Below are 13,012 nucleotides of genomic sequence, written 5' to 3' on the forward strand. Positions count from 1 at the left end.
AAATTGCATACTACTATAGACCATTTCAATGTTGTCATTTGCCCATGAACATTTCCTGCTTGTCATCAAACTATTGCATACTGTAACAAGAGGCAATTCATTCATCACTTAATGTTAAAACAGCTATCATAACATTATTTATCAATATGTGGCTCTTTTTGCATTCTTGAATGCTATAGAAATTAAAAATGTGAAATAGGAAATACGTTGAGACCATTGTTTTTGTTTACATCCCTCAAAATGATCTATAGTAGGTACTACATTTCAATTGGAATTGACTTCATGACCTTTAGAAAAGTACATTCTATATGGTATGAAGTAGTAAGAATGGAATTGGGATGTAATAAATTCTCTGTTTGCCGTTATCACACCACCTTTCTGTGTCAGATGCATCACTTTACTTCAGTTCATAAATTCCCATGGCCTCATGGGATAGTAAAGTGTCATCTACATACTTCCAGACTGCTGTTTATCGACACTTTGAATTTGGACATGCATATCAGCTCACATGTTGCTTTTCTTTCTTCATATAACGTATATAGTAGAGAAATATGTGATTTCAGACACCTTATGTGGAATTTTAGAAACAGCATCTAATTTGCTTTGTTTTTAAATTAATTAATCTTTTGGTCACAGTTTATTTTGATGGTCCGTTTGTTGAATTTAATTTACATCGCATCTACATGCCAACTAATTCTCATCACATTATATGTAGACTGTTAGGTTGGGGTTACGGTTGGGGTTAGGGTTAGTGTAAGTTGACATGCAAAGTTTCTTATTGTCAGTTAAATGAATGTCTGTATCAACAGATATTAAGCAGACAGTCTACTAATACTCAAATAGAAAATCAAAACAAAGTGTTACCAATCTATTTAAAGCAGGGGTCACCAATCTCGGTCCTGGAGGGCCGGTGTCCCTGCAGGGTTTAGCTCCAATATGCCTCAACACACCTGGCTGGGTTTTTGAAGTATACCTAGTAAGACCTTGATTAGCTTGTTCAGGTGTGTTTGATTAGGGTTGGAGCTTTAATCTGCAGGACACCGGTCCTCCAGAAACAAGTTTGGTGACCCCTGATTTAAAGAATCGTTTGAATGAACTGAATCATTGAATCACTCACTAAGACATGGACTTGCCACCACCTATATGGCAGTTTTTAGTGTCATATTTATTTATCCATGACATGCTAGCACACACGAAAAAAAACACATTTTAATAAAAGTTAAGTTTTTAACATTCCAAACGAGAAGCTTTTTCAATATCTTAGACCTCTCAATTGATGCTACTTTTAGTTTGTCACTCCCCAGCCCTCTCTTTCTGCATTTTCTCAAAAGGATTACACTGATCCTCTGAAGCATTTAACGGACAAATCCTCCTGAGGTCTCCAGTCTCCAGACTAAATCACAGATCTCAACACTGCAGGCAGAGCAGCTAATAATGCCATGAACAACTTCAGACACGCCATTAGACTGAGTGTAACAGCCATGACGACTCTGATCATCGTAATCAAAGCTGTGATTATCAGCTTCATCCTAATGACAAAGAGCTGATGCCGGATAATGAATTTAACATTAGTATTTCATGCTTTGTTTGTGATGTCATTGCAGAATGACCTCACCTCCAGCTGGAGCACCAACCATCATATGGCCAACATCTTCGACTTCACGCTGGACGAGCTGCAGAGCTTGAAGAGGTGAGTTCAACTTTAGACTTTACACAGATCGTATTTTTTGCAGCTAAATCGTTTTCAAATGTGAAACTACTTTATTTTATTATTTGTATTTTTTAAGCGTGTAATTTTTAAAAATATTATTTGACTAAAACTATTTTTTACTTGAAATTAAATTTACACAACTAGTTGCTAAAATTGATCTAATTTTAGTGTTTTTATATAGACATATTTAAAAACATATTTTATTGTAATTAAAATGACAAATTAGAACCATATTATAATTAAAACTAATTTCTTTCTAATTTAAGTTAAACACTGTACATATACTGTATAATAAAAATATTAAATATTAAACAAATATATATTTAATTGTATTAAATATATTACATTTAAATTATACTTTTTTTTTTAGATGTAAACCTTTTTTCAGATAAAAATTGAACAAGGAATATTTCATTTAAATACTGTGTATAAATCGACATTACCACATAAATAAGCGTTTTTTTTTTTATCAAATGTGTTCGGAAATTAAAATTACAGCAGTTTGAGGATGGCACACATTTGGTAAGTGGCATAATTTGACCCATTTGTCTTTCCATTGGAAATATCGAACTTGTGCGTGCAAAAGACACGTTATGTATCTCCAACCTCCGGCGCCTAGACTGCAGCTCTGCACAAGACGTTTGGCCATAGGAGAAATGGTCATGCCCAACTGAGCCTGGTTTCTCTCTAGGTTTTTATCCTTCACTTTCACCAATTGGTGAAGTTTTTTCCTCGCCGCTGTCGCCACTGGCTTGCATAGTTCGGGACTTGGGGAGCTGCGCATCGATGGATTTGCTCTTCAGTGTTTTAACTCTCAGCAGTGAATATTAAACTACACTGACCTGAACTGAACTGAACTGAACTAAACTGAACTGAACTTAAACACTGAAAACTGAACTGACACAGTTTCAATTTACTATAATCTTCTATGTGAAGCTGCTTTGACACAATCTACATTGTAAAAGCGCTATGCAAATAAAGATAAAGATTAATTGAAAGGCCAATTTACACGTAGTAAAGTACACGCAACTACTTCTGATATGTGGTTAAGCAGAACAACTGAGCCTTACTTGAGTTTGATGGCATACACGGTAGTCTATTTATTTGTTTCGCAATAGATATGTTCTATATATATATATATATATATATATATATATATATATATATATATATATATATATATATATAATATTATTTCGGCTAGAATATAAGCAGTTTTAAATATTTTAAAAAACATTTAAGGTCAAAATTATGAGCCCCTTTAAGCTATTTTTTCTTGATAGTCTACAGCAGTGATTCTCAAACTTTTAAGCCAGCAACCCCCAATGTAATATCGTCAAGTACTCGCGAACCCCCACTACCAAAGCATATACAAACAATAAAAATAACTTCTTTTAAGCTGTTCACAATATTTTAACTATATTTACTATACATTACAGGGCTCGAAATTAACATTTTTGCTCGGTAGCACTGGTGCTCTTAACTTAGGCGCACCAGCCAAAATTTAGTCGAACCCACCAATTATGAGCACCGTTACTACAAGTTTTACAAGCAAAACTAACAAGCAAAAAATAAATAAATGCATGAGTGAGGAAAATATGTCTCAACGAAATCCCGTTATCACAAGAAAATACATTTTTATAACATAATTGAGTGACTAAAAGATACACGGACGGACTGCTCAACGGCCCTGCACACACTGCTTGACATGAATGAATCTTTAACTGTGCTGTGTTCTCTCGGGTGATGTCTGATATTGCACAGATGCTTTTGACATATACCTTATTATTTGCATACGTCATTTTAATAGCAATACCGGTCTTTTCATGAGCTGCAATATTAGTTTAATCTTAGTCAGCGCAAGCCCTTTTACAATGGTGTACGTGAAGTTAACTCTTACATATAGCTGCAACTTGCATGGCTGACTGCGTCAGGCGATTAAATGAAGGATTGAACAGAACCTCTCGTGCTTAAAATTTGTAGATGTGGCAAACAGTTACCTGAAAATTCCATCCCACAGACTGTGCAGTGAATGCTTTAGTTATTTTCATAGCAGACTTGAAGCCAATGGAAGTCTTTTATTTACTCTTCGAAAAGTGTAGATGGTGGATTATCATTCATCACATGATCAGTAATCAGATGTGCCATTATTAGTAGCTTTAGGTGGTTTCTAAAACTAAATCTGTCAGTGTTATTTTCATTCTCTCATCTTCAGCGCTTTACGTTTTCGCGGTTGTATCTCCTGTCATCTAAGGGCAGAAGGCATTGACTGAGTGATTGACAGCTGATATTAACCAATCCATTTGCGTTCAGTTCTAGAGCAGTGGGCCAATAAGAAGAGCGTGAAGGCGGGCAAGCATTGCTGGCTTTGTTTACTGCAGCAAGTTGACATGACAACGGTTTTAAACTGTTCCTGAGCGCTGCGTTTCAAGTGCATAACTTGTCTAATTACCCTAATCTGCCTAATTACCTAGTTAAGCCTTTAAATGTCACTTTAAGCTGAATACAAGTATCTTGAAAAATATCTAGTCAAATATTATTCACTGTCATCATGGCAAAGATAAAATAAATCAGTTATTAAAAATGAGTTATTAAACCTGTTATGTTTATAAATGTGTTGAAAAAATCTTATCTCCGTTAAACTGAAATTGGGGAAAAAAACAGGGGGGCTAATAATTCAGGGGGTCTAATAATTCTGACTTCAACTGTATATATATATATATATATATATATATATATATATATATATATATATATATATATATATATATATATATATATATATATATAGAGGTCTGCTCTAGAGACAGTTTGTTACACCTTTACTAGGTGATTTTAATTTCATTCCCTTATACCTGGTTATTTCACACTGTAAAATGTCTGTGTGTCAAAATTGTGATTGCAATATTGTTCAAGAAAATCGTGATAGGTTTCTTTTATCCATATCGCACAGCCATAATACACACACCTTTATATAAATTATTGGCCATACCAACCATATCTAATGCTGATAAAAGATATAATGAATTCAGATCCTTTCACTCATGTTTTCCAAAGACTTTGCACTTTAAACATATTTTGCAAAATCTATAATTAAGCCATAATATTGCACAATCGTTTAACACTGTGCTGCTAGATCATTATTCACCCTTGTCCTCTTTAGTGACTTCATAATGCATCAAAACCTCGAGGCGCATCGTAACAATTAAACGCCTAATACAGAAATCTGCATGCTTGGCGTCTGATGGCTCATTTGATATGTCTGGCCTTTCGTTTTTATGATAGAGTCTTCTCACCTGTGGTCAAAAAGCGCCAGAAATTAATTGTCGCCTTTCCGTCAATATTCATAATGAGGTCTCAATCAAATTCAGTCTGCTTTCATCACGGCACGCTTAACCTTTCCTCATTACCTTTGATTTGAATCCTTAAGCATCTATTTATTGGCTTTCGAATAATCGCGCTCATTTGCATCCATTTCCCTATGAAATATCAGAAAGGTCTCTCACTGTTTCCCCAATCACAACGAGAAAAACCCCACATTTTTTTATCAACACGCTGGGTGAAGCGATTTAATTATACTTTTCTGTAAAGGTTATCGTCTCTCAAACAGGCCTGAATAATGAGAGAGTTGGAAACACTATTGGGGCGCGCGAAGCTTTCAGAGGTGCAATCGGCCGTCTGAGAGGAATTGTTGAAGAGTATAAAGGAGAAATCTGGAGTTGGTTTCGGTCATAATAAAAAGGGCACGTTGGGTTTCATCACACAAAGCCGTGAACTGTGGTTAATGACTGCCATGCTTTGAATGGTAGTCCTGATAAACTCTGTTATAGTCACAATCCCAGCGCTGTATAATGTGTTGAATAGCAAGCAGCAGGTCGGATCAACTGTATTCTTTTGTATTCTTCAGTAGCCTTTGCTTTGGCCTCTGGAGTACAGCTAGATTAAACAAGTCGAGAAAGATAAGATTAGTAACATAAAGCCAAATTGAAATAACGCTCCTTTTTTCAGTGTACTGTTTTATGTGAGTTTTTTTTTTTAAGTTTTGATTATCGAATTAAGTGTTATTTATTTATTGTACTGCTTTAGAATTGTTGATATTTCCATTCAATTATTTAATTATCCTGGGTTATATAGTCACTAGAATTAGAACTATAAAATTAAAATATATATTTTTAGAATAGTAGTATATATACATTACAATATAAATAATTATAGTCAGTGCAAGAGCCTAGTGGTTAGCGCGCCGACATATGGTGCAGAAGCATGTCCGGGCATCCCAAGTTCAAATCCCGGCTCGAGGACATTTCCCTACCCCCCCCTCTCTCTCTACTACTACGCTTCCTGTTTCAATATTTAATAATGGCAAAAAAGTATTATTTAAAATAATACTATATATAGAGTATCATAGAAATAATTAAATAAATATCTGAAAAATATTATATTATATTATATTATATTATATTATATTATATTATATTATATTATATTATATTATATTATATTATATTATATTATATTATATTATATTATATTATATTATATTATATTCATTCATTCATTCATTCATTTTCTTTTTGGCTTAGTCCCTTTATTAATCCAGGGTCACCACAGCGGAATGAATTCCCATCTCTGGGAATCATCCATCCATACACACTCACTCACACACTACGGACAACTTAGCCTTCTCAATTCACCTGTACCACATGTCTTTGGACTGTGGGGGAAATCGGAGCACCCAGAGGAAACCCATGCCAACCCAGGGAGAACATGCAAACTCCTGTGAGGCAACAGCACTACCTACTGCGCCACTGCGTCGCCCTATAATATAATATAATATAATATAATATAATATAATATAATATAATATAATATAATATAATATAATATAATATAATATAATATAATATAATATAATATAATATAATATAATATAATTTTCCAGTTGTTTATTCATTAATATTACAAATACTAGTTACAAATAAACAGCTAAAACTATAATGAGAATGTTTCATAATAATATTATTGACAATTATTTTTAAACAATAAAATAATAATAAATAAAACCCTAATACCTAAACCTAACAAAATGCACAACAAAGTTGCCAATTTCTTCTTGTTTCTCAGTACCAGCTCAGGACAGACGTTCAGTTTGGACCAGGACTCGACTGACGCAGCCAGCACTTCTGGTTCTGCTACCACCAGTGTCTCCTATGACTTCAGGTACTTTTAAGTTTCTTCCCATCTCTTTTCCTCTGACAGAAGACAACAAAACATTATGTATTTGCAAAATGATCACTAAAATCTTCGGACAGTTTTCTATATCTGCCAACAGCTAGTGTTTTTCAGCCAATGATAAACTTCCGGTGAACGGTTAATGTGTCTCTTTTCAATTTTATTAGGTTCCTTTTACATCATCGACGTTGTAATGTAATTAAAAGTACATTCAGTTTAATAGACTTAAGCATTCATTTAGTTGTTCAAGCTTAAAACTAAATGAAAGGTCATGTAAATGCTAGTGCCATCAGGAGCAACAGGCGAGCGGGGTAAAATAAATGGGGTACTGGGGTAAAATAAATGTCCATATTTTAAAGACACGGCCAGAAAAAGTAGAATTTGATGCAGTGCTTCTTGCCCTATCTGAGACCCACTTTATATCATATATCTATCAGGCAGGGAAGATCACAGATTTTTTAGGAAATCAGATCTTTAACATGGCGATTTTGTAATGGAAAGACATATACCCCATTCTCTGTGTCAGTGCCTACATTATAATAAACTCTGTTCTGTTTCTGATGATGGGTCAGAGCAGATGTGTTATACTGCTCTTTTTATGCACAAAATTTGCACAGCTTCACAAAGAGGTGCTTTAACTCACCAAGGGTTTGCATCTCATGTGCTGCTGAAAAATTAACATTCACTGACAATTGTTTGGGAATAAAGATTGTGACATTCTGAATCTAAATAGAGTCAGTGGTGGCAAAAAACATCCCTGTTTTTACAGGCTTGTTTTAAATAGTAGAAGACATTCTTACATGTTAGATGAGACTGATAGTTACATCTAAATATACACAAACACACGTACATACATACTAGGGCTGCATGATATTGGAAAAATATGACATTTCGACATTTCGTTTTGCCGCAATATATATTGCGATATAAATATAATTTCAGCAGATGAATCGAATAGCTCTATTTAGACAGATTTCATTCATTTAGATAGATTGGGATGAGTAAGTCTTTTTCTATGCAGTGCGTCTGCATAAATTATATTAAATTGCAAGCATATATAAATAAACCAACAGTGCTTTATAATTTTCTGGCAAGTCTAACAGTATTCAAGTACAGAAATTGAACATGATCATATGTAAAATAACATGGCCATCATTGTATAAATAATAATATTTAATAATGTATTTGCAGGACCAAGGTGCAGTGCATATATATACACATATATACACATATATACACATATATGCATATATCTATGATTGAGAGTTTTCCCGGTGCTCGGTATGCAAATAATTTTTTAAATTCTGAAAATTATAACTTTACATCACTTTTTTCTACATCGATGGATAAGTGACCACACGGACATTACTGACAAAGAGCGTGTGTTTGTGTGCATGGAAATGTATTATCCTCCCTCCCTGTTAAATTTGATCTAATCCATGCCCTGAAACACCCCCCCCCCTCTCCTGCTTTAACTTCTCATTCTAACGATTAGATAGATTAGGTAGGTTTGTGAAGGAATCTCCGTTATGAACAACTCGTTCACTTAGCTGCCAATAATACACGTTTCTAAAACCACAGTGTCTTGTTGTCATATTTCATTACCATTGTTTGCTTATTTTATTCAATGAAACTAGCATAAGCCTAGTATTTAGTGCAAGTTGGTGCTACTTTTGGTGCCTTATGGTCAGTGCATTAAGTGACTTTATTATCATCAATAATGTTACTTGTTTAGCACAAAAGTTTGTAACATTAAAAAACGTAAAAAACTTTGTTCGCTCGTTATGAACCCCGTTCACAACGCTAAAGTTCCCCATCTTCAGATTGGCTTTAGTCTTGACTAAGAGCGGTTGAATGACATTTGTCCTGGGTGCACTGTACAAATGTGGCGATGCTATTGACGCATGCTCAAGGTCCTTATGCGATATCTAGTGTATTGACCTTATTCTACAATGCGGAAGTGCGCTCGTTTTTGCGATTGTTTTAGGACTTCAGTTGAGTTTTAGGATTCAGTTGCCTATGGGAGAAATGACTAGAAATAATAAACGGCAGAAAATGGTCACTGCTCGCTCTACAAACAAGTGTTTTCTTGACTATACATAAAAAGTAGAATAATATAATAAGAAAAGATCAGTTTGCAACATAAAGCAGCATTACGAGCCTCTAAAAAGGAATGAGACCAGAAGTTTCCAGCCAAAAAAATTCAAATGGCTCGTACGCAGGGAATAAGGTGAATATATCTAGGGTGAATGTTGCGATGTGGTGTAGTTTATGAAATTGATAAAACCCAGCTAGATTTGACATCAGGCTTCTTTGTTTACTGCGGTAACCAAGGCAACAACGTTCTGCTCTCCAATAGGCGCCACCTGCTGGATGAGCCTTTCTATTTAGTATATGAATAATGTTTTGGTCTAGGATAAGTCTCTCACAATTTGTATTTAGTAAGTAACCCAAGTTAAAATGTCACCAATTTTACTGGTTGAAAGATGATGAGGTCTTAAAATGTATGGAAAAAAGGCCTTAAAGAGCCCATATTATACATGAAATAGGGTCATATTTAGGTTGTAAGGGTCTCCAACAACAGTCTAATATGCATGCAAGGTCAAACAACACTTTTATGGTCTTATAATCTGCATTTATTTTTACCTAATTATCCCAGCGACTCCCATATGAATCGTTCAGCGATTCATTTGTTCCCAAACCCCTCCTCAGCGCGTAGCTAATCTGCGCTGATTGGACCGATGACAGCCTGCTGCGATTGGTCGACAACACTGACAGGCTTCAGCGCCAGACAGAGTGAAATGGCCAGCTGCTAATCAGCAATATAAAAGTAGTCACAGTGCATACACGCTTCATAGTGGATTTTGGCTGCCAGTGGGTGAATGTAAATACAGATGATGGACTAGAAAATACTGACGACTAACTATTTTATTGAGCAAAAAGTTCAAGAACTGGCGAGGAGATCTCCTTGCCCGTCGCAGACTACTTGCTCTTTTCACACACACACACGCGCGCGCGCACACACACACACAGGGCCGGCGCGTCCATAGAGGAGACCTAGAGCGGCAGAATAGAGAGGGGGCGGCGCTCAGGTATAACCGCGAATCTCTCAGTTATATCTGCGGCGCTCAGTTATATCACCACACACACACACACACACACGCACACACACACGCACACACACACACACACACACACACACGACACTCATTACAATCCTCCCCGAGGACACGACACACACGCCTAGAGCGGCAGTTCAGCTTGCTGGGTGCAATTTATACCCCTCACCTTTTAAAACTTGACCGTTGCATGCGTGTAGCAACAGCTGACGATCCGTAAACAAAGCGGCAAGCGTCACATTTTCAACGTGGCTTTACACGCGATATGAGAATATAAAGAGTTAACCTGATACAGTACACGCGGTTACAAGTAACAAAACACAACTAAATACATAATGTGCAAGATAGAGTAAACGAGGCAACAGTTTTAATCGCACGTACTTACACTGGTGAAATGGGGGAAGAAACTGATTCATGATGCACTGATCCATGTTCTGACTGCTTCTGACAGTCTTTACTGATCCTTCCTTTAACAAACTGATGAAGTCTTCTTTTTAAGCATGTAATTTCCAGAAGCATTCGATCTGCTCAAGGCTATGCTATTTTGCTGATGTTTCATCTTTGATTAGACTGTCAATAAAATCCATCTTCACAGCGTGACTTCATTCCACCGGTCTCTCTCTCTCTCTCTGTGTGTGTGTGTGTGTGTGTGTGTGTGTGTGACTTTTTTTCTGTTAGTGGGCGGGGCCGCAGGTTTCAAATCTCCCGGGTTTGCGAGTGCAACTACTTGTGTTTCGTAGCTGCATCATCACGAAACACCTAATGACTCGTTATCAAGACGACTCGTTTGAAGCACTATGAGTCGACTCTTTTATAGATGAATCAATAGTTTTAAACACTGTACACTTACAGATTTAAGCCTTAGCTGGATATTTCACTTCACTTAGAGCTGTGTTACACACTACATGGAAGGGCATTTTCAAAAACCCATAATATGGGCTCTTTAAAAGGTGTTGAATTTCACTCTCTGATTCCTGTATATACCTTGTAATTATATACGAATATAGGTGTTTTTTAAGTAATATAACAAACAAATCTGCCTAATGTTTGTAATGTCTCTGAATGGAAACACATGGGAAAAAAATGGCATGTGTAGATCTGTGAACCAGTGTCTTTTTGACATGAAGACAACACACTGCTAACGCAGCTCAATTAGGCCTCGCACCCTTGAGAAGAAAGGATTTAAATTCTAGGTATTGCAAGGTGTACTTTACGTTCCTGGAAGAAAACTCAAGACTACAGTCGAGCCGTTTGAGCTCAGAAAGAGCACTTACTGATATAGATTCACAACTCCCTTTGGTGTGAGTTTATGCTTTGTTATTTCGAAGGTCTTATTCATGCTCAAATAACAGCATTTCTTTAGAACTAAAGGAAGCTGAAAGTGTAAAAAGCTTAATAGGAGCTCTTTAACATGAACAGTCTAACGCCGTAACAGCTCCCTGCCAGTGAGACTGAATCATAGAGTGGGTTAGATAATTCTGAGTCATGAATTAGTTTAATTGCAAAGTTGTTTAACAAAAGTTCTGCTGTTTTGCTCTTTGTATGTAAAAAAATGAAGGCTTTAGGGTTTTTTTTTTTAAACAAAGATTAATGAAAAAGCCATCTGGCAACAGTGGCAGGAAGTGTAAGATCTGCACTGAGATCATTGTTAGCATTCACTGTACATTTCGTGATGCACTAAAACATTGATTTTCTTCCTTTAAAAAGAAACTGAATGCATTGAATAATAACGACTAAAAAGTTGGTAATAAAAAAAGTCGAAACTTATGTTAATGCAGCTGAAATTTGAACTTGCTTAGCCGTGGGGCTGTAGATTCAGTGCTCAGTGCTGCTGTGATGTAATCCTTCACAGGCCATTGCAAATCAGCCGTACTCCTGCTACAGTATGATTCATATGAGTGAAGTTAAAGCCGTGTATTTGACATATGAGGTCACCTTAATGGATCTTTTCAGTTGAGGACCATTAGCAGGTGACCCGCTGGTACCATGCAGACGTGGAAAACATGTTTTTAAACCCTGGAAGACAGCAACAACAAAAAAAAACTCCCTATTCATTCATAACTCTGCTGCTTCCAAACATTCATAAAGGGTTAAAAATAACTATGATAATATGAATTGAGTCCTACCACAATTTATAAAATGCTGATGAACTGTTGAATTAAGTCATTCATTTCATGTCATTTTTATTTTTAGTGTAAAATGAAATAATTTTTGCATGTATGCACAGAGCAAGTGTTGAATTGCTATTGAATTGTAATTTAGTTTAGGATAATATGACAAAACTTTGCATCACATTTAAAGGGTACCTATTATGCCCATTTTTACAAGATGTAAAATAGGTCTCTGATGTCCCTAGAGAGTGTATATGTGAAATTTCAGTTCAAAATACCCCATAAATAATGTTTTTAATGCTTTGAAACTGCCCCTTTTAGGCTCTGATCCTGGTTGTGCCATTTTAGTGACTGTCGCTTTAAATTCAAATTAGATTGTGCATATTTAAAAAAGAAGGCGGAGCTGCAAATGCCTATGTGTCAGCATAGTGGCAGATTCAAAAACAAGACTAACTTCCTATGCTTATGAGGCAGAGATTGTCATGAATGGGCGGGACTTTCCCCCCTGATGACACGTACAAAGGGAGAATGTCAATCAAAGTGTTTTGATCAAGAGTGATTATAAAAAATACTATTAATACTTTTTTTACCATTAAAAGCTGGTTATATTCACAGAATGTTGCCACACAACTGTGATTAAACCTCTTATAAAAGTGATTTATGCATATTAGGTCCCCTTACGTAGTGATGACAGCAGAGTCAAACACATCTTTATTAAGAAAAAGATGGTCCTACATGCATGTGTGAAATCAGGAGCAAAACCTTAGCAAAAGAGGTAATCCACAAGAATAGTCTAGTAAATAGGCAAAGGTCAGGGCAGGCGGCGAACAATCGATCAA

General features: G+C 35.9%; 1 protein-coding gene across 1 annotated transcript in view; it reads left to right on the top strand.

The window, feature by feature from the left end:
• phf19 (PHD finger protein 19) overlaps positions 1 to 13,012 on the top strand; it is a 71,301-nt gene that overhangs the window by 44,898 nt on the left and 13,391 nt on the right. Inside the window, exons 13-14 of the mRNA XM_056463981.1 lie at positions 1,605 to 1,690; positions 6,836 to 6,931. Coding sequence (XP_056319956.1) covers positions 1,605 to 1,690; positions 6,836 to 6,931 — 182 coding nt within the window. The remainder of the gene's footprint in view (positions 1 to 1,604; positions 1,691 to 6,835; positions 6,932 to 13,012) is intronic.

This window comes from Danio aesculapii, chromosome 8 (genome assembly GCF_903798145.1).
Source record: "Danio aesculapii chromosome 8, fDanAes4.1, whole genome shotgun sequence".
Lineage (NCBI taxonomy): Eukaryota > Metazoa > Chordata > Actinopteri > Cypriniformes > Danionidae > Danio > Danio aesculapii.